The following is a 24,892-nucleotide window of genomic DNA, read 5'->3' as shown; positions in this document are numbered from 1 at the left end:
AAAGGAAATTATTCACAGAGAGTAGTGAGGACTGTTGTTAAATAAGTATGGAATAAGAATGAAAAGGAGCAAATTAGATGGTTGAAAAGCAGGATTTTAGCTGAGGTGTTTTTGTGAGAAGGCACGAAAGGGCAGCACGCCAATTAACAGACTGTTTGGGGGAAAAGCATGACCACTTGCAACTCTGCAGACCTTGAAAGTTTTGCAGAAGATGCGAGAAGACTTCGTAAGATGAAAGAAGACAATTCTGCAAAGACAGTTCCACACCCTGAGAATGCTGGGACAGCGCGTTCGCTGTGAATATGTGTGTCTTTATCATTTATACCATGTGACAGTCCTGGCACAGGGGAAATGTCACTGATCGAAAAGAGAAAATCCTTAAAACTTGGAATTGCCTTGTTTTCCTTCACATGTTTTACTCACTTTGCTCCAGCGTCTATATATTTTCGTATTAAAAACGCAAAAGGTTGCTCAAATAAAGCCACAATTAACGCCGAAGAACCGTATAGGTGGTTTGGGGGGTTTGAGGCAGGACGCAGAGCCATCTCTTCTATAAACCCGGTGCAATGATGTTCTAGTGTGACATTCAGCATGACTTCATTTTGGTTATAAAAGCAAGCGATTTCCAAGACCACGGACACTGCCAGATTTTTTCATCTTTATTCAGACCTGTTTCTGTATTCGGAAAGGTTTTCTACTCTGGGATTCATAATTCTGCTCAGTTATGGCTGTATAAACACTAATTGACTGTAGGTGAATTACACGGGCTTTAAAGGCAATAGATGAATGCAAAATTTGATCCAGCTGGATTTTCCCCTTTGGCTGTAAATTTTTTGCTGTCAACAAGCAAACCTGCAACCTTCTGTTGAGTCCTGACAGCCCCTGACCTCAGAGGCGACTCTGCAACCCAGACTGGGCTCTTCAGTTCTCGGGCAACTGAACTTCCCCCAGTTCAACAGAACTAATGGAATATTTGACACACTACATTGTGTACTTTTCTGTCCTTCAGCATTGCTGGGTCTCTCTGGTCCTGGAAGCCTCTTGGCGGTAGTGCTTCATATAAAAGGTATTTAGGTCCTGTGCTGTGGATATAAACGTGAAGGTGAAAGAGCTGAGGCTTTACCCTTGGAATGTGAAGGTCTCAGCCATCAATATTAGCACCTGTCTGTCTTTGGAGAAAATTAATATCTGAGGATGATGTAGAAGCTTTATCACCTTTCACCTATTAAAGGGTCTGGGTTTTTTTGTTTTTGGTTTTTTTTTTTTTTTGTTTTTTTTTTTTTTTGTTTTGTTTTTTTGTTTTTTTTTTTTAAAGGAAAGAAAACAAATGTGTGAAGATGTGATAAAGTGTAGTTTCGGTATGGGACCATTTCAAAGCAATACTCCAATGTACAGTCGCATAAAGTCTAAACAGGCAGTATCGACTGTGAACTGAGACTTACATCAGGACAACACTTAGAAACAATTGAGCGGTCATTGGAGATGATCACCTACTTTCATTGCCAGTGAATTACCTAAAAACAAAGCCCTGTTCAAGGACCGGTTGGCCGAGGCTTGGAGCCACCCAATCTACTGGAAGGTGTCCCTGCCCATGGCGGAGGGTTGGAACTGGATGGGTTTTGGTGTTTACCACAAATCAACCTGCGATTCTGCAGAGCATCATTAACCGAAGCCAAATTTACCTGGGCAGCTTTGGACGACAACTTCGCGCTCACAGCCTGAGGCCGCGCGTCTCTTTCCCTCAGCATCGCCATCACCGCAGCTTCCCACGGCAAAAGGGCTTGTGGCGTTTCCATTTCTTTTTTATTTTTTTAATTTTATATATATATTTCTTTTTCTTTTTGCTAACTCACTCCTCCTCACTCGCCTTTGCGAATTAGGAAAAAAAAAAAAAAAAGCCTAAACAAGCCCTCAGATTTGAGAGAAATCCGCGTTCCCACGTCGGGCGGGAGGGGCAGCATCCCTTGAGGCGGCTTCGCGCCTCCGGCGCGCGCGTGCAGCGGGCGGCGCGCGGCCGTGGCTGGGCGGGGGGGCGGCGCGCGGAGCTCGCGCGGAGCCCTCGCGGAGCCGTGAGGGGCCGCGCGCGAGGCGGCGCGCGGGGCGGCGCGGAGCCGTGAGGGGCGGCGCGGGGCGGTGCGCGGGGCGGTGCGGGGCGGAGCGCGGCTCTGCCGGCCGCCGGCGCCCCGCGCTGCCCGCTCGCTGCGTGCGGCGAGCCCAGCCGCGCTCCGCGCTCCGCAAAGTGCCGGCGGTGCCGCCGCTCCTCTTCCCGCACCGGCTCTGCCGCTCCGCACCCGCGGCCGACAGGCTCGGCTCCTGCCTCTTCTCCCGCACGCCCGCCGCGATGTCCGCGCTCCTCCTGGCGCTGGCGACGCTCTGGGGATTACCGCCCGTCGCCGAGGCGCTGGCAGCGGCAGCCCGCGGAGGTAAGGCGCGTACGTGGCGCGGTGCGGAGCCGCGGAACTTCCCGCCGCTTCTGCTCGGGAAGTTTTGCTCCCTTGCGCCTTGCGCGGACGGGCGCGGCCGCGGAGCGCACCCATCACCGCGCTCCCCTCACTGCGCTCCATCACCGCGCTCCCGCACGCCCTGATTGCGGGCGCGCCGCGCTGGGCTGGGGGCGATCCTTGGTGAGGGCAAGGAGCGGGATGATGTCCCCCGTGGTCCCGGTGGCCTCACCGGGCACGAAGCACGGGGTGCGATCCGCCACGGCGGGGGACAAGAGCCCCTGCTGCCAGCGCACCCCCGGTCCCAGCCGCGGCTCCCCGAGCCAGCCCCGCGGCCGGCGGAGATGTGCCGCAGGAACGGCGAGCGCCCTGCGCTTCCCACAGCCTTCCAAAAGTTCCCTTCTCAATGTCCCCGAGTTGCCACTCGCTCCGAGCCTGAACTTGGATTTGGGCACCGGGGCTCGGGGTCCCGCAGCCGCGGGGTGGGCGATCGCGGAACTTCCGACTCTGTTCTGCTCAGAGAAGCCCCTGATCCGAGAGGGTTGCGGTTCCCCCGCCGGAGCGGGGCTCGGGGTTTCGTGTCGCTTATTGCACAGTCACCAGAGCGCTCTCATTTTCCTGCGAGATGTTTGAATTGGGTATTTTCTAAGTATAGCCCAAGTCCGCCTTCTGTGCGGCTCAGGTGTGGGAACGGCGGTGTGCTGCTCTGACTCAGGTTTTCTTACAGCTGTAGAAAACCCTGCTCACCATAAATTGTCTGTCGGCTTGTTGTAGCCCTTCAGCTCCCAAACTGCGTGTTCTCATGAATGAGGTGCCCTGGGTGGTGGTGTACGCAGTCTGCGAGGGTTTAGTTAGATTTCAGTAGAAATGTAACTCTCTAAAGCCTTGGATTCTCACTGTTAGACATCCACCTCCTCTCCATCACGTACACATTACCAACTAAATTGTTTACTAACTGCTTCCAACTCGTTTGGGTGAGTGCGGATGCCTCTGCACAGTCGGTCTGGGGTATAGATTTCTGCTTCAGTCGAACTACCAAACCTCTCCCGTCCCTTTCCCACGTAGCTATCAGAATTGCATAGGTGATTCATGCTGCGAAAATGAGAAATAACTACCTATCAATGAAAAAAGTATTGCTGCAGCATCACAAACTTGCATGTTTAAAACACTGCATCACAAGGTGCAGGGATATTGGGAGGAAATGAGATAGTATTCCATAGAACGGCACTTGAGCAGCCTGAGAAGAAAGGTTCTCGTGAAATCTTTTCAGTTTTATGAAGGGTACATATGCTTTTGCTTTGGTTCACAGAGATTCGTGGTTGTTGTAATGCTTGTGTGATGGAAAATATTTCAAGAACTTTCCATGGTATTCACAGAACGGTCAGATTAGATTTCAGCAACTGTAGCTTGCATCTGATTTTATGAATAAAAATCAAAGTTACAAACATTTTGTGGAATTGTTTTGGAAACTGATTTGTTGCTCTGTATTCCTTCATAGTGGTAAGCAAATGCCAATTATGCATGAATATTAATGTCTGGTGCTAGATTTTGTTTAATCTTACCTTTTTTCTTTTCTTTTCTTTTTTTTTTTTTTTTTTCATAGTTACCTTCCTCTGATTTGGTGTTTCCCTAAAAAAAAAAAAAAAAAGAAAAAAAAAAAAAAGTGCAGTCAGCTTATATTAAAATCAATCCTATTTTAAAAGGCAGCATCCTTGTAAATCATACCAGCCCCAAAAGTGGGATAAATCAAATTTACTTAGAATCAACTAACTCATCATATCATTATGTCATGTCTTATCAAAACTGAGCACTGCACAAATTATGACTTAAAAGGCATTTTGTTTCACAAAAAATGTCAAGTGGTCTCAACCTAAAAGGGATTCAGGATGAGGCATCCAGAAAGGGAATTGCATTTGCACATCAGATAAACTTTATGATACAGTGCAAAAATTATTGACCATACCAAGTTGATTTTCCTTTACAGAAGGAAATTCTGAGTCACTGAAGCATGCTAAGCTTAATGTATGTGAAAGGCACTGAAATTTGGAATGCACTGAGGCTCGCCATAGGTAATAAGAGAATTGGGAAAATGTCATGGGTTGTGTTAATAGCAGTGTTGTGGTAGCCATGGTAATATAAAATATCAGTGAGGTGCTGTAGGGAGAGGTAACACTTTCTCTTAGATCAATGGGCAAGATCAGGAGGAGAAAAAGTGTTGGGGGGAACCTCACCAAAGTTTGAATTATCTAAGCCCTTTTCTCTGGGTTTGAAATACAATTAAATTATTTCAGTCTTATCAGGTCTGTTCTCAGCCAGGTTACAGCTCCTCTAAGTTCATGTATATAAAAAAATTGTGAAGAGAAAATGATATGGACAGGGGGAGCTGGAAATGAGATGAAAAAGGGAAGTGAGCAGAAGGGAATCTAGCCAGGAGAGCGTGGTAGGATAATGGCTAAGTCCTGCTGCAGCTGAGGTTGTGCCACTGAAGTCACGAAGAGGTGTTTTGCTTTCCCTCTCCAGTCAGTTCTTCCTGAGGAAATGGACGGGACCCAGATTCTTTGCAACACTTGCAATTCCTTCACAGTATAGCTGCCACAAATCAATTTCAGGAGCCTGAGAAAAGCCTTGCAAACAGTTTGGGGAGCTTAGAAGGCAACATTTGTTACCTGCTCTTCCTACAGACACTCAAGGGAACTTCACAGGTCCCATCGGTACTCTGTGGTTCTGGTGGGCGTTTCCTTCCCACAGCTCTTCCCAGCCTTGGAGCTTCGCCCTGCTCCCTACCTAGGCTCCTAGACCCTTTTTGTCGTCCTTGACTTTTGTGTCTGGTGCTGTGAACATGATTTCATGGATCCACTGCACTAATTGGAGTGATTACCTAGAGGTGATCCTAATTGCAGAGATGCTCCGGATAATGGGAGCTTGACTGTATGGCGTCGGTGTTGTCAGTGAGATGTGTATCCACACCAGTATTAATGAGTTGCATTGCTCGTTATTAATCGACTTGCTGTCTGTGCTGAGGCTTGTTTTTGTTGGGTTTTGGTGGCACGTCACTGCTGTCAGCAGTACTGAGCTACTGCCTTCTCCCACTCTTTCATGTGTGGTTTTAGTGTTTTGGAGCACTCAGGCAGGTGCTGGCATGGTGAAAAAGCTTCTCAGCAAAGTCTTGCAGACAAGAGATGCTCCTGCATAGGGAGGCTTTATATGGGATGGGAAAATGTTGTCACATAACTTAAAACTCAAGTTCATGAGAGATGGCATATCACACGATTTTTTGTTTTGTTTTTTGCTATTTGAAAGCTTTTTTTTTTTTTTTAGAAGGAATGACAAATCTTCATTAATTTTATTCCTTTCTGCAGTCACAAAAGCACTTCCAAAACTTCTGTCTTCATCCCACTTAGTAGGGAATTTATTGTTCTTGCAGTGTCCTTTGACCGTATTTAAGTGCAATCTCGAAGCAAATTACTTTGAAATGGAATTTTCAGGCTTAAGGTTAGGCTGGTGGGAGTTTGGATTACTCACCCCTGTGGCAGAGACACAAACCAGGTGAGATAAATTTGTCTCCTTGGGAGGATTGCTGATGGCCTTCATTCCCTGGTAAGGTGCCACAGCAGGTGATTCTGAGTGCACTGGGAGCCTTCACAATACAACTTTGTCGTTATTAGCAGTTTAATGCTGGAAACTGGGTGTACCAGCACTGCTGTACTTCACCAGACTGAGCTCCAGCTTGGCCATCTGTTGGAAAGTGTTCTTGAAAAAACCTAAAAAAGCTGTTTCTGTGCTGCACTACAGAGGTGTATGTTCCCATAATTAACTTTGTTATGTTTTGAACATAGATAATAAATATTGTTCTTATGTGCAAAAGAGATACTTCGAAGGTCACAATGACTTTGCTGTTTGTTTATTTACCCTAAAAAAACTGTTACTTAAGAACATGTCTGTCATTAAAGAGGCAAAATTACAGAGGAGGGTGAAAATATATCAAGGAATTTGGGACAGTTCTTTTTAAGATGTGTGATAAGGGTTAATTAAAGTCAGAAATTGTGGGAGATATCCACAAGCACAGTTTAAGTGGCTGGCTGGTTTTGGAGGCACTCAGTGATGTCTGTCTGCCCTCAGCTGAGTGTATGAGTGCACACACAAACCCCTGGCACTCCTGGAGCCTGGGCAGGCTCTGTGTGTGGGTTTCTCTGAACTAATTTCCACATTCTCTCTTACCTGGGTTGTTCTTTTAAGTTCTGTGGTTTCTGAGAGCTGTAGTTTAGTAAAAAGAAAGTGGTAGAAACACACAAACTATTTAAAGGCTAAGCTCCATTTCAAAGTTCAAAACTAGGTGTTTGATGTGAAAAGACTATGTGTAAACTTGTTCTGCAGCAAGTCTTTTACTAATTTATCACAGCAGTTCTGCTGGAGCTGTGGCAGGTTGAAGGAGCTGTCCTCCAAAGGCTTGGAGAGAAGCTCTCACTTCGCACAGTGCTTCCTTTGAAGAGCTGCGTGACGGCTGCTATGTAAATCCGAGCATATGCCATACCTTTGAGGTTCATATGGACCCCAGTCCTTCTGCATTTAAAGTGGTAAAACTTACATTGAGTTTAGGCTGCAGGTTGGAAATGAGTGTTCCTCCAGCACCTTCTTCCAGGTCCTTTACTGGTTATTTGCAGTTGAAGAAATTTGCTTTCTCCGTTTTGCATTGGCTCCAAGGACTTACGTAAATGTAACTCGTGAATTTAGAATTATGGCTTTCTCTAGGAAGGCTGGCAATTTAGATAATAGAACATTGTTTTTGTTACAGTAGCATATTTGGAATCCCAGTGTGTTGTTGCTTTTATTCCTAGTTTTTATGTATTAATCTGTCGCTTAATAGTCTTATTCTTCAAATGCAATTAAAAAAAATTTGCTTAGAGAACTCATTTTAATTGCACTTCCTCAAAACATTCTTAATGACGAACAGTGAAGATGAAAATAGCAGAACTTGGCTACTTCTAAGCGAGTCAGACTATTGAGTCTGTATTTAATGTCAGTTTGGGCTAAGTGTAGACATTGCAGAACTAGGTCTTAAATTTGTAAGTGCAATTAGGAACTAATTGGGTTTCTTTAAAAATATAATTACTCAAATAATGACTTTGCACCTTCTGTCCAACCCACTAGTTTGTTTTTTAATTGAACAAGTTGAATTTTTTTTTCCCCCTTTAAATTATCGAAGAGATGAAAATATTTGTAAACTTATCCCAGCTAGCTAGCCAGTTGTTGACCATAACAGGACAAATTCCCAAGATGTACCAAAACATAGCGCTACAAGTGATTACAAATCTTCATTTTTAAGCAGCTGGTTAAGTGAGATAACCAGGACTTGTTGCTGTAGAACCAGCTGCCCAGCCCAGCCATGGTCCTACTGGCAGGATTCCTTTGGTGAGATGCTCCGGAGCCTCTGCAGGAGGGAAGGGCATTTTCCCATGGGTGCAGGGCTGTGTGAGAGCAGGATTGGACCTTAGTAATGGAATTCCAATAAAACTCAGTCAGTGCCTTTTAATTAGATTTAATGGGAACTGGGAAGGATCATTAGAGATAAACACATGCTTTTGCCAGTAATACGTTCACTGTGTTATTAATCTGATTTAATTTGCAAGATCCACATAGCTGGAGTAAGATTTTTCTCTGTACCTGGGAAGTGTTATATGAGCCCATTATATTTTGTTGTTGTATATGTCATTGTTTCCCAAGCAGTATGTAAATACAGAATTGGGGTTGGGCTCCGTGTGTAGTGGTTATGAACCCTGGCAGTCTGAGGCTAGGGCTGTATGCTGGAGAGAAGGCTGTTTGTCTCTTCAGAAACCGCATTTTTATTGACCATTTTGCCATAAATTGCAATGGTGTATTAATAACAAAACACTGCAATATGCAGAGTGTGCTGCTAAGTAATAGGGCTTTTTAGAGATGATGTAATGCCAGTCTGGAAGTGAGGTACGCCTGGAGATTTTTATTTCCATGCAGTTGGAAATACAGCCTAATTCTCTGAGGCGGAAAAACAGATTACAGCATTACGAGTTCTAGATATGGTACGTTGCATCCTGAAATGCGCTTCCCAACCCGCCCAGTGCTCCTAAACACCTCTCCTGCTGCTTCCTGCTGAGTGATGAGGCCTTCCAGAGGAGCCAGACAGCTGAAACTCAGCTTCACTTCAGAAACAAGGATGTACCTATTTCCTTTTCTTGGAAATACCCGTGTACTTTGGGCTATCTATTGCCTGGTTGTCTGTAGGACATCCCTTGGTAACTTTTGGGCATGGCACTCTTGAATGACTTAGACTTCAAGTACAGTAGAATAAGTGCTAGAAGCTAAAATCTAAGCTGTCAAAATAATATCTATAATTCCTCAAAGTTTTCACTACTGTAGAGCTCTGGTTTTAACAGCTTTTTCATAAGAGTCGCTCTTGTTTTTCCTCGAATGAGCAGAGAGGATGAAAAGGTGCAGTTTTGTTTTTTTCAGTGGTATTTTGGGGCGGGCATGGGCCATATGTAAGCAAGACAATTGTGATGCAATGCTCTGAAAATTCACTGTTTTTATGTGAGGTGCTCTGTCTAGAAGATTGCTCTGTGAACCATGCTCCCACAAAAATTCCCATGTGGCTTTCTTAGAAAGCTTTGTAATTTTAATTTACCTGACTGGAAACTGACAAAAATATCTCGTCAGTGATGCTTTTCTAAGGTACAATTTTGATATTGTCAAATAGTTTGTGCTGCTGTTTATAATGTTATCAGAAGCTGCAATATGGTGTCGAACAATTGGGTCTCCACACCTCTTAACATGCAGGAAAGTATTTTTCCCCAAGCAAAGTTCTTCTGAATAATTCTAAGGCCCTGGAAGTACCAAAAAACAACACCATTTTTGATACGTCCCTCTTATTGTGTAATTTTTTTTGTAGAAATGCTGTAGCATTGCGTAGTCATAAAAATACAAGTTTGAAAAAGTTACACTAATGCCAGAAGATCATGAAAAATCACAGCAATTTTCTACATGATAGGTAGATGTCCACAAAACACCTGCCTCTTTTTGCTTGCAAATATAGTGAAGATAAAAGAAGAGAGAGCAAAGTAAGTTCATTGCTGGTTGGATGCTCTTTTGCATATGCAAACACACTCTGATTTACCCAAAGTATATTGGTATTTGTGTAAAGCTGTGCGCTTAGGAAATCAAAGTGTGTCATTTGCCAATGAGACGTTTTCTTCTCTGGAGCAAAACATTTTTTATGTTTTGTAAACAAATAGATTTCAGATCTTCATCAAGACCACTGAAGTCAATGGATTCTTTGTTTTGTCCTTGATGTAATAGAATCAAGTTGCATGTAAGTGTAAAGGAACTTTGAACAATTTTATTAAAATTTCACTGGAAATTCTTACTTAGAGGACCTCAAATTATGTTATCTGTATTGTCATATGACTTTTATGCAAGAAATACCTATTTCTTGAACTATTTCTATTTCAATATTTGGTTCACTTTTCTTGAGTTTCTTAAACTGAATCCATGTTTATATTTCTCTTATTTAATTTTATATTATGTGCATCAAATTCTCATTTCAGAATTTGTAATAATCCTCTACAAGAGGAGTTACTGCATAGTTTTTTTTCTTAATAAAGTTACTTTGATTTTTTTTTTTAATGTAAAAACATCTTTTTTTTTTTGCAAGGAGACTGCTTTCCTGTGAGGTCAGAAAACCAGAGAAAATTCCAGACAGTTCAATATGCTAAGATGTGTATGGCCTGCTACTTGCAAGTCATTAGGTTGTTTAAACCTAGTTTTTTGCTATTCTGAAGAATCTGCTGGTCTTCTAAATGATGCACTACCCTTTTCTTCATGAAACATGTGTGCTGGCTTTGGGGGATGTAGGGAGGATTATAAAGGTGGCACCTTCTCACTCAACGCATCATTTCCCTATGAATCTTTGCAGATTTATCCAAGGATGTGCACACTTGACCTTCTTTTGGAGCCTGTAGTAAAGCAGCTGTTTTTCTAGCAGTATTTAGTAAAGTATAATGAGGGGCATGTCAAGCCTGTGTGTTCTCCAGTGCTGATAGTCATATATCTCCTGGAGGGAAACTGGCCTGCCTTCCAAATTCATCAGAAGCACTTGGTTTAAAATTGGTTTATTTTGTGTAACTATTGAAGTTGTTTTTTTCTGAGGGATGTTTGCAGGCAGTGGGAGTTTAAGAGTGCAAGGAGTGGAGGAAGGCTGCAAAATGGAATTTGTTCCCCTTGGGCCCACGTCCTAAGCCAAGTGTTTTTATTTTTATATTTAGATTTCAGAAAGAATGGTGAGCAGCAAATGGTTTCTTCATCTTAAAGTAAGGAGTCTTAGGCAAAACTCTTGGGGCTGCTACATTAAATCCTGTGCAAGGGAGATGAAGCAGGTCAGATTATTAAAGTGTGAAAACTTAAGCGCTATCCCAGGCCTACAGCTTGTGGGTTGAATTGCTAGTATGCCTTTGGTAGAAACAAAACTGTTCTGTGTTGGAGCAAAAATAAGTTTTGAGGCTCACCTGAGCAGGTGACGATGTAGGGCTGCTGTAAACCACTTCTGGCACATATATCCATGTGAGAATATATTGCACATATATCCATATGTATATAAAGCCTTGGCCGTAGAGGAGGAGCCATGAAAAGTGCTGTGCCAAGTACAGCAAAGCCAGGAGCACTGGGCTTTTTTCAGCAGTTAGAATCTGATGCCCTGACCCCAATGGCCCATTATCACATTTCTTCAAACTGGAGCAAGCTATTCAGGTCAGTGTGTGTGTACAGACCCATCTGAATGAATTCCTCAGCTTGCACTTGCTGTGTTACATTTCTTTCTCTGGGTTTCCAGTGGCTGTGAGTTGAACAGAGTTGACAGTACACAATATTACCTATTTACTCTGTAGATTATACTCCTCTGGAGAATTGGTGTCAGCTAATCTGCTACTTCTGCATTTTCAGAGGCCTGTGAACTGCACCTCCAGTAGTATTGCAGAAGAGTGTCAGATCTAAATTTCTATAATTTCCTTATTTACCTTGGATTTCTGGGCCTGTGTGTCCAGGTCTCCAGCCTTTGACACTTATTTTGTCCTGTGAATAGTTTGCTTTCTGTGCAGAAATTCTCTCTGTCAGTATCCAATTTTGGCCACTCTTAAGGCGGTAAGAAGTTTGAAGCAGATGGTTGTCAACAGATGATGACAAAATTCTGAAATACGGCTCTGATACAAACTGTGAGGCTGAGTATTTAAAGCACATTCAAGTGTATAAAGCCTGCTTGTGTTTCTAATGCTATTGCTACCTTTGCTGTGGAATATTCTCAGAACAATTCATAAGTTCCATACTTTTGTCTGAAAACAGCCTAACTCCCCGCACCAATTAGTGGTGTTCAGTAATGAGTATATGAACCATGTTATGATTTTATGTCAGTTAGAATTGTTAAATGCTCCTTGATGAAACCATGCTGATTTACGTTAATTGGTGGCCTGTCTTCCCACGGTGGCATCACACTGTGTCAGAAGTGCCTCACAAAAAGTTGTAACATAACTAAACTCTCAGTGATTGCCCATGATTGCCATTCTGCAGTTGACTGCTGCTCTGAAGACTTACCAGCAAAAGACTTCAAAATTCAGGAGAATTTAATATGTGGCTGTGAGCCTTAGGAGCATAACTAAAAACGTTTGATAAAACAAATGCTGAGACTTGGTAGGAGTGGCACAACTCAGATCCTTCCACTGCACGTCCTTGCTAATCCAGCAGCTCAAAGTAATTTAGGTGCATTAAAGACTGTTTATGTGTCTATGAAAAACATGATGCAAATATGCAAATTCAAGAGCACGTCTTCCACAAGTTTATATATCTTAATGAAAAATGTCAGAGCGTAATATATCAACAGTCTGCTTCACCCCACAGTAGCCAGTTTTTTCTAAAGATAGCACAGTATGTCCTTGGTGTGGTACTAGGAGTAAATTAACAGAGCAGAGTGCTTGTTCTTGAAGTCAGCTGATGATTCTTCTGCTGATTTTTTTTTTTTTTTTTTTTTTTTTTTGGTCTGCTGAAGGTGGTCATCTTGAACTGCTTACCATTGCCTAGTTTTCCATGCACATGAGTAATTGCCCCTCACTAATTAAAAAAAAAAAAAAAAAAAAAAAGAAAGAAAATCTTAATTTCATTTCAATTGGTATCCATTTTCTGTTGAGTGGAAAAATTGCCCCACGTGAGTGGAAATCTTGGATTGTCTATCATGGGACATTTGAGAAGCATAAGCTGACCATGGGCTTTGTGCTCATGGGCCAGCGGAGTGGTGACTCCTACTGGTTTGCATATGATTTCACTTCATGAATTCTGGTTTCATCTTCAGTAGGATATCCCTCTCTTTTTTCCTTTTTTTTCATACCTATCAAATTTACAAAATCTCACGTCTGGGAAATTCCCTTATAGCTTCAGGAGCCCAGGTGCTGCAGAGCTCATTGGAGAGTCACAGCTGTTGATGGTACAGGTGCCCGTCAAATGCTGCGCTTGCATTTGGGGTTTGCCACCACAGGACTACAAAGAACAAAACTGGAAGTGAATGGTGGAGGGTTACTTGTTAAATTACAGCATTATTTTATTTGATGGGAAGCTAAAAAGGCCATGTCCAGTACCAAAAATCCCTAACAGTCTTCACAATGCTTCTAAACCTAAAAGAGCTTATGCTTCTGAATACATGAAGAGTTAAGCAGCAGCATTTAGTATGTGCAGGCATTGTCTTTGATAAACCATGGGGAAATCAGCATCTCTTCTTTCCTGAAAGTACAGGAGGCTTCTTGAAGTACTTGCTTTGGGAATGAGTGTATTAGTAAAGAGTTCATGGATGATCCAGATCTAATTTTTATAGAAATGAATGGTAACCCACTGTGGGACTTCAAGTCTGCGCGGGTGTATTTTACATTCACCTGCCTTATTCGAGACTTAAAGATTTTTTTTCCTCACTGATAAATAACTGAAGGTTAAAAGTAACTCATCCCAATAGAAAACACTCTCGCTGTAAGGAGGGGTAAAATGAAGTCAGTGGTAGTGCAGGGATGTTTCAATAACACTTAGTAATCCCCCCCATACTTCAGTAATAAAATGGCATGGGCTGCAGTCAGCTTTCCTGTCAGCACCTTTCTATTGACACCTTTCTGTCAGAAAAGATGAAGTGAAGAGTAAAACCTAACTCTGTTTTCTCTTATACGAAATGTATTCTGCAAAGCTTTGGTGAAATACAAAGCGTGTGGACTTTGCAGATAGTGTTTGCATTTGGGACTTGTGGGAAAATTTATGTGAACTTTGTGCTGTGGGAATGGTTGCCCTTTAAAGCAATTGGTTATATTTAATGTAAGTACATAGCTCAAAACTGTATTTGATAGAGTGCCCCATGTTTTAGAGCTCTTTTGTTTTTAGGGGCAGGAGTGCGTAATTATTGGTATAAACTGAGTTTTTTCAATTTGGCCAATTTGGGTGACAGACTTACCATTTTTTTGCCCTGAGAAGTCTGTTAGTGTTTAAAGCCAACAGATAAACCCAAAACCCTGTCAAAGTAAGCCAGTGTACTTTGCAGTTGTTGGCTGAAACGGTCTAATAACATAGTCCAAAAGCTCATTAATATTGATTTTCTTAATTCTCTCAATAACCTGAACATTTGTTCTAATTACAAGAGGAATAAAAAGCAGACTAACAGATGTCAAAGATGTCAAAGTCTGTTGGACCACAAAACATCCAAAAGGATATCCTTCAGAAGGAGTAAGTGGGAAGTATGAGTATGAATTTCATTAGCCAGTAACAATATGCATACCCGTACTTGGGGCAGAAATTCCTCTCAAAACATCTCCTTCCTGCTGACTTCTGGGGCTTGTACACTTGCCAAGGTCACAACTCCTGCGTCCCTTTGCAGTCTTATCTACACCAGAGGCTGGGGAAAGTTTTGGAAAAACTGGTAAATTATGTTTATTTTGAAAGGAAAATACCTGAGCAGTTGGGATAGGTAAAGCACCTCTGAAAGGAGTGGGGCTGGGCTCCTACTCCTGTGGTGGAGGTGGAGAAGGGTTGCTCATGGTGTGGTCTTCTGGTTCTTCATGTGAATGATGCAGGCATCAAGAATAGAATTAGTTCTTGGAGCAGTTTTAAGTGTGAGCTATGTGTTTTTCTTGAGAAAAAAAAAAAAAAAGGCATTTGTATTTTTCTGGGTATGTTATAGAATGGTGAAAAAAAAAAAATCTCTCTTTTGTCCTTAGTAACCTTTTGACTGCCAGAGAATCTGATCTGAGACATGCCTTCTGTGCTGGTGGTGCTGCTGATACTGGTCCAGGAGCGAGGGGTCATGGATGGAGCTCTGACCCTGGCCCACCTGGGCTGTACCCTTGCTCTTTGCCAGGGGAGGGTGCTCCCTCCTCAGACCATACTCTCTGTTAGAGCCAGATGACCACATTCAGTTTGTATGGGCCTTGAACCCGACAAAAAGGGAGACAGAGAAACCTGTGCATAGCTTGGGTATAGCAAAACAGTCCTCAACGCTGAGGTTGTTCTTCCTCCCACTCTCTCATCAGGTGGGTGCTGATAAAGCTCAAGATCCCTCTTGAATTTCAGTGGAAACTTCTTTTTGGAGAAGACTGGCTAGTAATAGTCTAAGGAGGAGAAATGGTGTCCCAGGAAATGCAACAGTGTTGCTGGAATAGGAAAATCCAAAGGATTTTCTTCCCTGAGTGTTGTGCTTCCTACACAGGAAGAAAGGAAAGGCATCATCAATCTCCCTCTTATTAAACTGGAACAGCTAATATATTCTGCTAAAATGTGTTCATCATGCTGTTTAAAACAGCCAGGTTAGAAATCTACTGACAATAAATGAAGATTTATTGGTTTTCATGTCATTGGGGCACCTAAGACAGGTTTGGAATACTAACTGAAATTTGTAAAAGGGGAAAAAACTGTTCTGGTGCCATTTAATTAACTATCTGGCCAATATTTCTCCCTTTTTATTGTAAAATCTGTAAGTTGCAACTGGCTGCAAACGTACTCTTGTGCAAGTCTGCCAACAGTTAACAAATAAACACATTAATACAGAAAGTCTTGTACAGATCCATGTGTACTGGATAAAACCATACCTTGAACTGCAGAGATGGCTTATTTTAACAAACTGGCAAACCAGAAGATAATAATTGTATTTTGTGTATCTCCTGGTAAGTGTGGCTGTGCAGGATAACTGAAATCAGTGCAAATAGGAGCAGTATTTTCTTTTTAACTGAAGTCATATCAGGAGCCTGATGTAAATAACTTGTTTTATGCAAGTCCCAGATACTTTTATTGCTTAGTCTTTGTATTATTGTTGTTATTCTATGCAATAACACTGTAAGCTGTGATCCAAATACAGAGCTGCAAGTCTTAAAATTTCTACCGAAATTTGAATCAAGTTTAAGAATATAACCTTATAAAATTTAATGAGGTTAAAAAAAAATATTTTTTTGAGAGTTGATTTATGCAAACATTCATGTAATTTGTCCAAGTAATCTTGACTGAGAGACAGCACTATGGATCATGACTTCAGACACTTTCTGGGACCCACAGAAGTTAAAACTGGGAGTTCGTGTGCTTTGCTGGTTGCTGTTCCTCTCCCAGCTTCCCATGGGAGGAGTGCTGCCCTGCAGGCTGCATCTCCCTGACCTTTGAGGAGATGGTTCCTGCTGCTTGGGGAGCTGCAAGTATGAAGGGAAAATTGTGATTTTTTTGTCATTCAAGGTCAAAGCACTGACACCAAATGACTGGTTTGTGTTTTAGCTTAAAATGCTGCAGACAGCACATTATGGGCAAGGATAGCTCACCTTCACTGGGAGATCTACCAAAGGGAGAAATATCTGAGCCTGCCTTGTGATGCATAAAATGCTGTAGCAAGCAACTGTTTTGGGGAGATGGAGACCAAGTTTGGAAGTGTTCAAAAGAACTAAAAGAAATCCAAAGCTATCGAATTAACTTTATTCTCCCTCTTGCAGCTGCTGGAGCTATTGCAGTCCCTCTGGTCAGGCTTCCAGCAGGAGCTCTCGGGTTGAAAGGTTAACGACTCATTTACTAAGCAGTGCCATTTTCTTTCATTTTTCGTCTGCAATTATCTCTACTCCTCTAAAAACTGAAAGGTCCTTCCAAAACACATTGTACTGATACATTATTGCTGTCAATTAGTTATTAAATCGTAGATCTTTAAAAGTGAAATCCAAATACGCATGAATTTATTCGGCTGCTGCACAGCCACTCCATTACAGAAGTGATGAGTATCATATCCAGGCAGCTCTGGATATTGGTAGATGTTTCTTTCTAAGGATCATAATGTTCATTTGAATTGTCATTTCTGGGGCATTCTGGGGGAAAGATGGATGCTGAAGGAAGCACCTTGAGGATGGTGCAGTAGAAGAGCAGAGCAGATCCTGCTGTGGGATTGTCTGTGGGGTGCGAATTGCTGGGGTAAGAGCTCAGTGTGAGAGCTGGTGACAATTAGAGTGAGCAGTTGAGGTGGTGATGCCTTCTGTGTAGGGGTGGTAAGATAAGAAAAAAGCCACATCCTGAGCCATGGTTAGAGGGATGGTGGCAAGGAGAGAGGAATTGCCAATAATTTGTAAATCAGTCTTAAAGACTGAAATAGTGGTGTGGTGGTTTCAGGGAACAGAAGATGATGAGAGCAAAAGTCAGATTTTTTCCAAAGCTGTTTGATATGGTATTCATGTTCATTTATAAATTCCTTAAATTAGCAGTTTCACTTTTCAACTGTCTACTATACTTTGATTCTTAACTGAATTAAGTTGCATTATAAATGACATCTTTCCACAGTTGGAATACAGGTTAACACTCCCAAGAGGGGTGCTTTAATGAGGTTGTTGCTATGACAGCTCAGCTTCAGGCAGCACATGTGCCACTTCCAAATACCCTTTCTCCCCTAAAAACATTGCAGCAACTTCTGTGAGGGCATTTCAGAACTTCCCTTTCAGTGTAATTTATGGCCAACACTTTGTATTTCTCTTCTTCCAATAATGCAATAATTTGTTTGTTTCTGCTTTTATTTCTGCAATGTTAATAGCAGTGCATGACTTGACAAGTTAAAGAAACAAGGAGGTGTTGGTTCTTTGGCAATTTCAAAGGATGCTCTGAGGACGAGTCAAAACATTTACAGAAAGAACAGGTGCAAACACTACAGTGTTTACAGTGGAAATGTATGGGATCTGTGCTTCTGAAATTCACATCCAAGAACTTCACAATGGATAGAAATTGTTTATTGCATACTCGGACACCTGGTAGGAATACAGCCTTGTAGGGCTCTAGGGATTTGCAGAGAAGCTGGCTGTGGTCTCTGGCCAGGCTGTGTAATGGCTCCCAGTACCTCAAAGATGTTAAATCATGCAGTTGTATTTTTCAGAAAGACTCTGAAGCTGTATTTGCTTTGCAACTACGATCTGCTAGATTCATGAGACTGCCTGGGAAGGCAAGAAAAGTCTTTCCTCTCAGGAACGAATTCACCCTATCCCTACCTTTCTACACGGGCTCTGCTCTTGTCCAGTGCCAACATTTGCACAGTTAAATGTGGGTAAGGTAGTTCCAAGCCCAAGGCTTTGAACCTCTGTGTGATCCAGGCAAAGACTGAGACTAGTATTTTTGGGGGGGAAGAAAAAAAAAGAAAAAACAAACAAAAAAACAACAACAACAAAAACCCCAAAAAACAACAGAAATCATAACCACAGTTTGACAAAGTTATTCCATGAAGATGTTGGAACAGCCTTTAGGACAGATGGGGTCAGAGTAAGCACTCTGTATTGTGAGTATTGCTCTCTTGTTGCTTGCCCATGAAATGACAAAATGTCATGTTTAAACTTAAGTGAGCAGCTCTAAAATGCGTTTCTGCTGCCTCAGTGTTTTCTAGTTGCTTTGTAGACACAAGAGACTTTATTGTTGAGTCTCCTCTTCCTTCCAAGCCCTGAATGTGAGTTTTTAGATGTATGACTTTGATATACAGAAAGGAGTGATAGTCAAATCTGACATGACCTATATAAATATTGCCTTAAACACTGGCCTGGATGAAAAGGTTTTTTTCCCTTTCCAAATGTATTCAGTTTTCTTGTTTGCTTAGCTGTGGATTGTTGCAGTTGCTTCTCATTGGATGTGTGTCTCTACCCACCAGTGCTCTGCCACCTCTGTACCTATCAGAAATAAATTTCTTTGTCACTACTCATGTCAGTGAAGTTAAACCCAGGGAGATGCTCAGCAACTATATAACTAGAAAGCTTTGCATTTTGAAGTTATTTGGCTTAATTTTTTTTTTTTTTTTTTTTTTTTTTTTTTTTTTTTTTTTTTTTGGTTTTGTTTTGTTTGCTACTGCTTTAGAAACTGTGCACTATAATTCTCTGGATTCATTTCTTTTGAGTGTTTTATTGAAAGCTAAAACACCTTGAGACTAAAGAGAAAAGGCTGGCTTTATAAATCAATGCTTCATTGTATGTATTATGCTATTTACTACTCATCCAAGTATAGTAAATTTTTACAAATACAAAATCATTCAGCTGTATCCAGATTAGTTTAAAAGGTGCTGATGAGAACAGTTAAGTTTTTTGCAGGTTCTGATAATACTGTTTGCCATAATTGTGCTTATCCCAGTTCCTTTCTGTGACCACGCTGAAAGTGCAATTTATCTGTAATTTTAATGACTAGTAAATAGGTCCAAATATTCCACACATTATGCTCTTTTTCGTATTCTATATTTGACTTACTTGGCCATTACTGCCACTTATTCTCAGATCATAATGTTGCCTTCTCTGGTAAGAAGGTGAGATGGAGATTAGCAGGTTTTACCCTTGCAGACAAGCACATCAGAAAAAGCAAACCCAGCACTCAGGGTGCCTTGACAAAAGGAGACCAGATGCAGAGTGAAAAGCACATGGTGCAGATTCTGGCTTCTCCCTGCAAAGATTGCTACAAGAACAGAAAGCACGCTGTGATTTATTCTCCTGGCAAAAACCCGCAAATGGAACAAAGAGTACAGAAATCTCAATATGTTGTTGCTAATACAATTTACATTTTAGAACAGTATGTCCTCCTTCACCACCATGCTCTGTTTGAGCATAGCTAAGTTCAACTAGTATATAGTTTGAACTGCAGTCAGAACTTCCACTAAATGACCATCTAAAGCTTAATGGTAATTATATAGCTTCTAAAAAAAATTCTCCATGTGTTATATTTGTTCAGTAGTTATCTCCATGTATAATAATATCAAATTATTCTGCTGTCTCTCAAAGACATAAATCGTATCATTTTTACACAGACCAGAAAATGACTTGCACTTAATGACATGTTTATCTGTGTATATATGGTGGATTTTAAATTGAACAGTTCCAGATGTAATTTTCCTAATATTTGTTAATCCATCTTTAATTAAAATGTTAATTGCTAATCCAGATATCACACACAGAAAAATCAGCCTACAGTAAACTGTGCCTTATTTGCACAAGGACAAAACCCATGCATTTACATGTCAGTCTGCTCCTCTGAGTTGTGGAGTCGTCACCTTTCGTGTGTGATCACCAACTAAAAACATATTGTTGAGTTATTGTACTCATTGTTTACCTCTAGATATGGCTGTGGGTGAGAGGGGCATGGAGTTAATTTAGTGCTGGTTAAAAATTCCCAAAGTAGGGTCTGAAGTACTCTTTGGGATTTTTTTTATGCCCAGAATGGGTTCTGCCAGTGCTGCTGTGGCTGAAGTTGCCTCTGACAGTTCCTGGGATAGAAAACACTGCTGAAATCGTGTTCTGTGTAGCCAAGAACAAAACTCCCTCTGTGTCCGAGCCCTGTATTCCAGAAGTCAGGCCCAGTCCATCCTGTTTTCCAGCCAAGGGTTAGAGAAGGTAAAGTTAGCTAGATGGAAGTTGTACTTGTTATGCAGAAAAAGTGCATTTAGGTAAACTTGTTTTGGGGGGCTGGAGTGAGGAAGACTCACTATTTCTCACTAGGATCCAGTCTGTCTGCAGCTCAGTTTATTGGTATTTTTATTTGTAATACTCCATACAGAGAGTTCCAGCACTTCACATTTAACAAGAAATAATCCTGTGATTGCCTGTGCAAAGCTGCATGTGTAGCTGCAGCCAGCAAGTCTTTTGTTTATGTATGTGAATTAAAATACCTTGTTAACAGAAGGTAATTACAATCTCAGCATCTGAAAAAACTGTTGTTCTTGTAAAAATTAGGAAATACAAGTTGTTTCGAATTTTTGCCATGTATATGTATTTTTCATCTGTCATTAATGACATTGTTAGGGACAATCCAGTTTAAACACATTTCATGTGACTTTTTCAGAGTTGTCGTGTCCAAATTGCAAACTCTTTAAATCACACAAGAATTTTCAGGCAAAGCCATATAATTAATGAGGAAAATAAAGACTTGCCTATAGTGTGCCACCTGTTGATTTTTATTTAATCAGAAACTAATTTTCAAAAGTCTGTCTCACTTATACAAAATGTATACTAACATTAAGCTTTAAAAACAGTATTTTTTAAAGTCTGAGAAGAAAAACATTTTGCCAAATATATCTAAGATATTAATTATCGCTAAATTTTATTTCACAAAAATCACATCTCTTGATTCCAGAAGCCTTATCATTCTGTTCCTATTTGGGGTTTGTCTGAATACTACTGGAAAGGCTTGAGCTTTTGGGTTTCGGATGTGCTTTCTTCATATTTTTTAACCTGTTCATTTTTCTTCAAAGGATGTCACCTCTTCACCTTTCTTTTAATCTTTCCTCCCTTTCATTCCCCTTATTCCAGTGTTCTTTGCAGCTTGTGAAAGTCACTTAATCTCTGTTTGAAACTGCACCTGATTTGCTCCGGCAGCACGGCTTCTCTTAGCAAGTTCATCCACATGGATAAAGAGGAGGATGCCTTTGACATTTCTGCTGTACCAGGAGGATGCAGCTGCGCCTTGTCCAAGAGCTACAAACAAGAGGTTATTTTAGGAATGCTATGGATTTGTGTGTATCACTCTGCCTTGGTTTGCAGTCAATCTGTCTTTGAGATGTGTTGGAATATCTGCTATCAGTGCATGAATAATACTGCTATTTATAACTTGTTTGCAGGCAAGAGAGGCCTCTCCTGGCCCTGGCCAACAGGAGAGGCAGTCTGCCTGCATGGAAATTGCATTTGTTTCGGTTCCTTGCTAAAAACAGTCCAAGCTCCGCCGCTCCTCAAGGTGAGGTGGTGTTTGTGAGCTGTTCCTTGGCCAGGCAGAGCCCTCTCCAGAGCAGCCTGTGCCCAGGTGAGCCCAAAGCCAGGCTCCTGGGGGAGCTCTCATCTCTCCTATGCCAAGTCCTTAAACCATCTTAGCTGCAAGCCTGAGAACAAACACGGTGAAAGCATGCCATCCTTCCACCTGGCATCCTTATTCCTGCAACCTGCTTGGAAATGGATTTTCATCCCCATGGTCTCCTTATGTCTGGTCTGCTGAGCACAGGCAGGGTATTGGGGCTCTACATTGAGCTCACTTGTGCCTCACTTGTATTATTTCCTTTTGTTCTTAGCTAGACACAGCAGATCAAGAATTGCTTCCTCTTCCCCTTGTGTGGTAAGCCAGGACTAACAAAAACTAAAGACAAATTGCTACTACAGCTTTTGCCTATTAGAGAAAGGGGTAAGGGAAAAGATTCAGGATTGGCAGCTAATAGATACACAAAGCTCATCTTCACAAGATATTCCTGAGGTCATTATTCAGTGAATAATCTTATAAATTAGATAAATTACAATTGCATTCTCAAGTATAATACATTTTTCACTTAATTTGACTTTGCAAGCTGCTTTTTCTTGAAACTGCAAAATTGAATTCCTTCCTAACTCATCCTAAGGAGGATCAGTTAGCAAAGGAGTGTGAAATGTACATTGGGTATATGTTGAATTGGGGGTTATCTGATGTAGGGAAAATGATGGTTTCAGGAAGAGACCATGCAGATAAATAAAAATTTGTTCTTCAGATGAGATCAAGACACCTACTCTGTGAGTGTGAGGAACTGCCAGACTTCAAATGTCACCTCTTAACTGATGATGAAGAGGGGTCCAAAGACGAACAGACTGGAAAACTGTTTGAGTAGGTTTAAAAAACAAAAAAAACAAAACAAAACAAAAAAACCAAAAAAACCCAAAACAACAACAACAACAACAAAACAGGTTTCTCTTAGCATGATAACGGGGAAGAGTGGGAAGTCTGATTCAACTTGTTGAGGGTAAAGTGACCAGAAGAGCCCTGAAGTCTTGAATCAAAAAAAATATTAGGGTGAGATAGGTAGTTTTAGGGAAAAAAGGATGAATAGAATGTGGGAGATGACCTTAATTTCTTTATAGTATTTTCTTTTTCCTTCCTTGTTCTGCATTAGCAGCTTTGTTCTGTACAGCTCCTGCATTTATCCTGGAATAACCATCTCTGGAACTTCAGCCTTTTTACTAAAATGCATTTTGAAAAAAGGTCTGAGTGGAAGTTTAGCAACCCTTCTCTACCACTAAATATTGTTCAATAAGGTGATAACTATATTCCTTGGCCCAAATCCATGTACATGATTCTGCACAGATGCAGACAAAACCTGCTGGAAGACACGGAGGGCATCTACCAGGTGAAATTTGTCCTTGATTTCTTTTACCTCTTCATGCTCCTACTTTCTCTGCCCTTTTTATGCTTTTGGTGCAGCAGAAGTCTCTGAGGTGGTTTAGGTGTGTCCTGTGTGAGCCTTATCTTCATATCTTCTTGACAGATGTTTTAGAGCAGCTCTGAAAAGGATCCCTTTCTAACACAGCACCCATGATTTTACGGTGGAAAGCTCCGTGTTCACAAACCCCCATTCCTTATTTGCTGCTTTCAGTTGCTCCTGGACCAGTCTGCCTTTTGACTGAGTTGATGAACCTCTTCCATCCCACGCTGTTCTTTGTGTTTAGCTGTTTATTTCCCACTATACTCTTTAAAATCCTAATAGCTTTATCTTTAGTGTGCTATGCTTGGCATCAGCAACTTAGAATTTCCTTGCCAACTAAGCACAATCTTTTTGTTCAGTCAACACCTTAAGACGTAAAAACTGTGAGTGTAGTAAATCATATGGGGAGAAAAAAAAGTCTTCATTTGAAAATACATCTTATAACAGTGTTTGTATTTCTTCAGTGGTATAGCAATAACTTCTAAGTGCTTTACCACTGTGGTGATTTCTAGTTCACTTTCAAAAATGCAGCTTATTGAAAGTGTCACTATTAATAGCTTTCTGGTGGTACAATAAAGGATAATTCAATAGGATATCCCAGTGAAGCAGGGTACTGTGTTTACATTGGGTTCCTGCCCAGCAGCTGCTTATGCTGAAGTTCTGCACATAACTCAGGAATTAATCAAGGTGTAACCATGGGGACAATGCCAGTGTAGTTACCCAATGTGGCCTATAAAGACAAATTATATCATTTATCTGCAGTTTGGTGTGATCATGGGTAATAAGCTACTGATTTCTTGACCACGTTGGCCATATGGTAATGCTGTTGTTTCTGATGCTACCCAGAAGAGGTAAGGAAAATGTAAAAATATATATATATATATTTACGAAAATAGACCTCCATTTTTATTAAATGTCTATCCATAAAGTGTGAAATTAGATTCCAAATATATATACACACAGCAGCTTAAGTGCATGTTTCTGGGTGCAAATTACATGATCACTTGTGCATGTTTTCTGAGACAAAAGTGCTGGGAAAAACAACTGGTCAGTATTAGTGAGAATGAAGTAATTTAATTGGATTTTTCATTTTTATTTTTAGCTTGCAAGATAATTGCCTCATTATGGGTGGTAGATTCTGATTTTATTTTATCAGTGTTAATCAGAACTACATGCAGTTCCCAGAAAGATGTAACCGCTCACAAAAGCCCTTTGGATGCTCAGAAATGGCTATTTAAAATGGAATAGTTCAAATATATAAAGATGGGATTTCTAGCAAAACAGCCAAGTTGGGGAAGGCGGGGGGGTTGGAGGGGCAAGAATAATTTTGTTTTGTTAAATTAATGGTACTATTTCAGTTAGCTTGGGCCTCCATTAAGAGCTCATCAAGACACCCATGGGAATATATGAATTAGTTTGTTTTAATTGGATTATTTAATTTGATTGTTCAAATTGCTTTTCTGTTTTTATTTGCAATTCTATTTTTAGCTGAAAACATTTTCAGATTTGGATTTGCATGTGTGCTTGTTGTGTATGCTCACTACTTTGATTCTCTTCCAAAGATCTTTTCTTTTTCCTCAGAAAAAAAATCGTGAAAATTAATATGTTGGCAAAATTCAGCCATGAGTTCAGAGGGAGTTGTGAATAATGGATCTTTCTCTTCCACTGCAATGGCAGTACAACATTATCCAGATTTTATTAAAAGTGTTGCATTTTTAATTACATCCCAGAAATA

General features: G+C 41.1%; 1 protein-coding gene across 1 annotated transcript in view; it reads left to right on the top strand.

The window, feature by feature from the left end:
* Window positions 1–2,180: 2,180 nt before the first annotated feature.
* Window positions 2,181–24,892, top strand: part of LRP1B (LDL receptor related protein 1B) — a 610,286-nt gene continuing 587,574 nt past the window's right edge. Inside the window, exon 1 of the mRNA XM_056496787.1 lies at window positions 2,181–2,423. Within this exon, the coding sequence (XP_056352762.1) occupies window positions 2,342–2,423 (82 nt within the window). The 5' untranslated portion in view covers window positions 2,181–2,341. The remainder of the gene's footprint in view (window positions 2,424–24,892) is intronic.

This window comes from Oenanthe melanoleuca, chromosome 7 (genome assembly GCF_029582105.1).
Source record: "Oenanthe melanoleuca isolate GR-GAL-2019-014 chromosome 7, OMel1.0, whole genome shotgun sequence".
Lineage (NCBI taxonomy): Eukaryota > Metazoa > Chordata > Aves > Passeriformes > Muscicapidae > Oenanthe > Oenanthe melanoleuca.
This window is presented reverse-complemented; position numbering and strand designations above follow the sequence as displayed.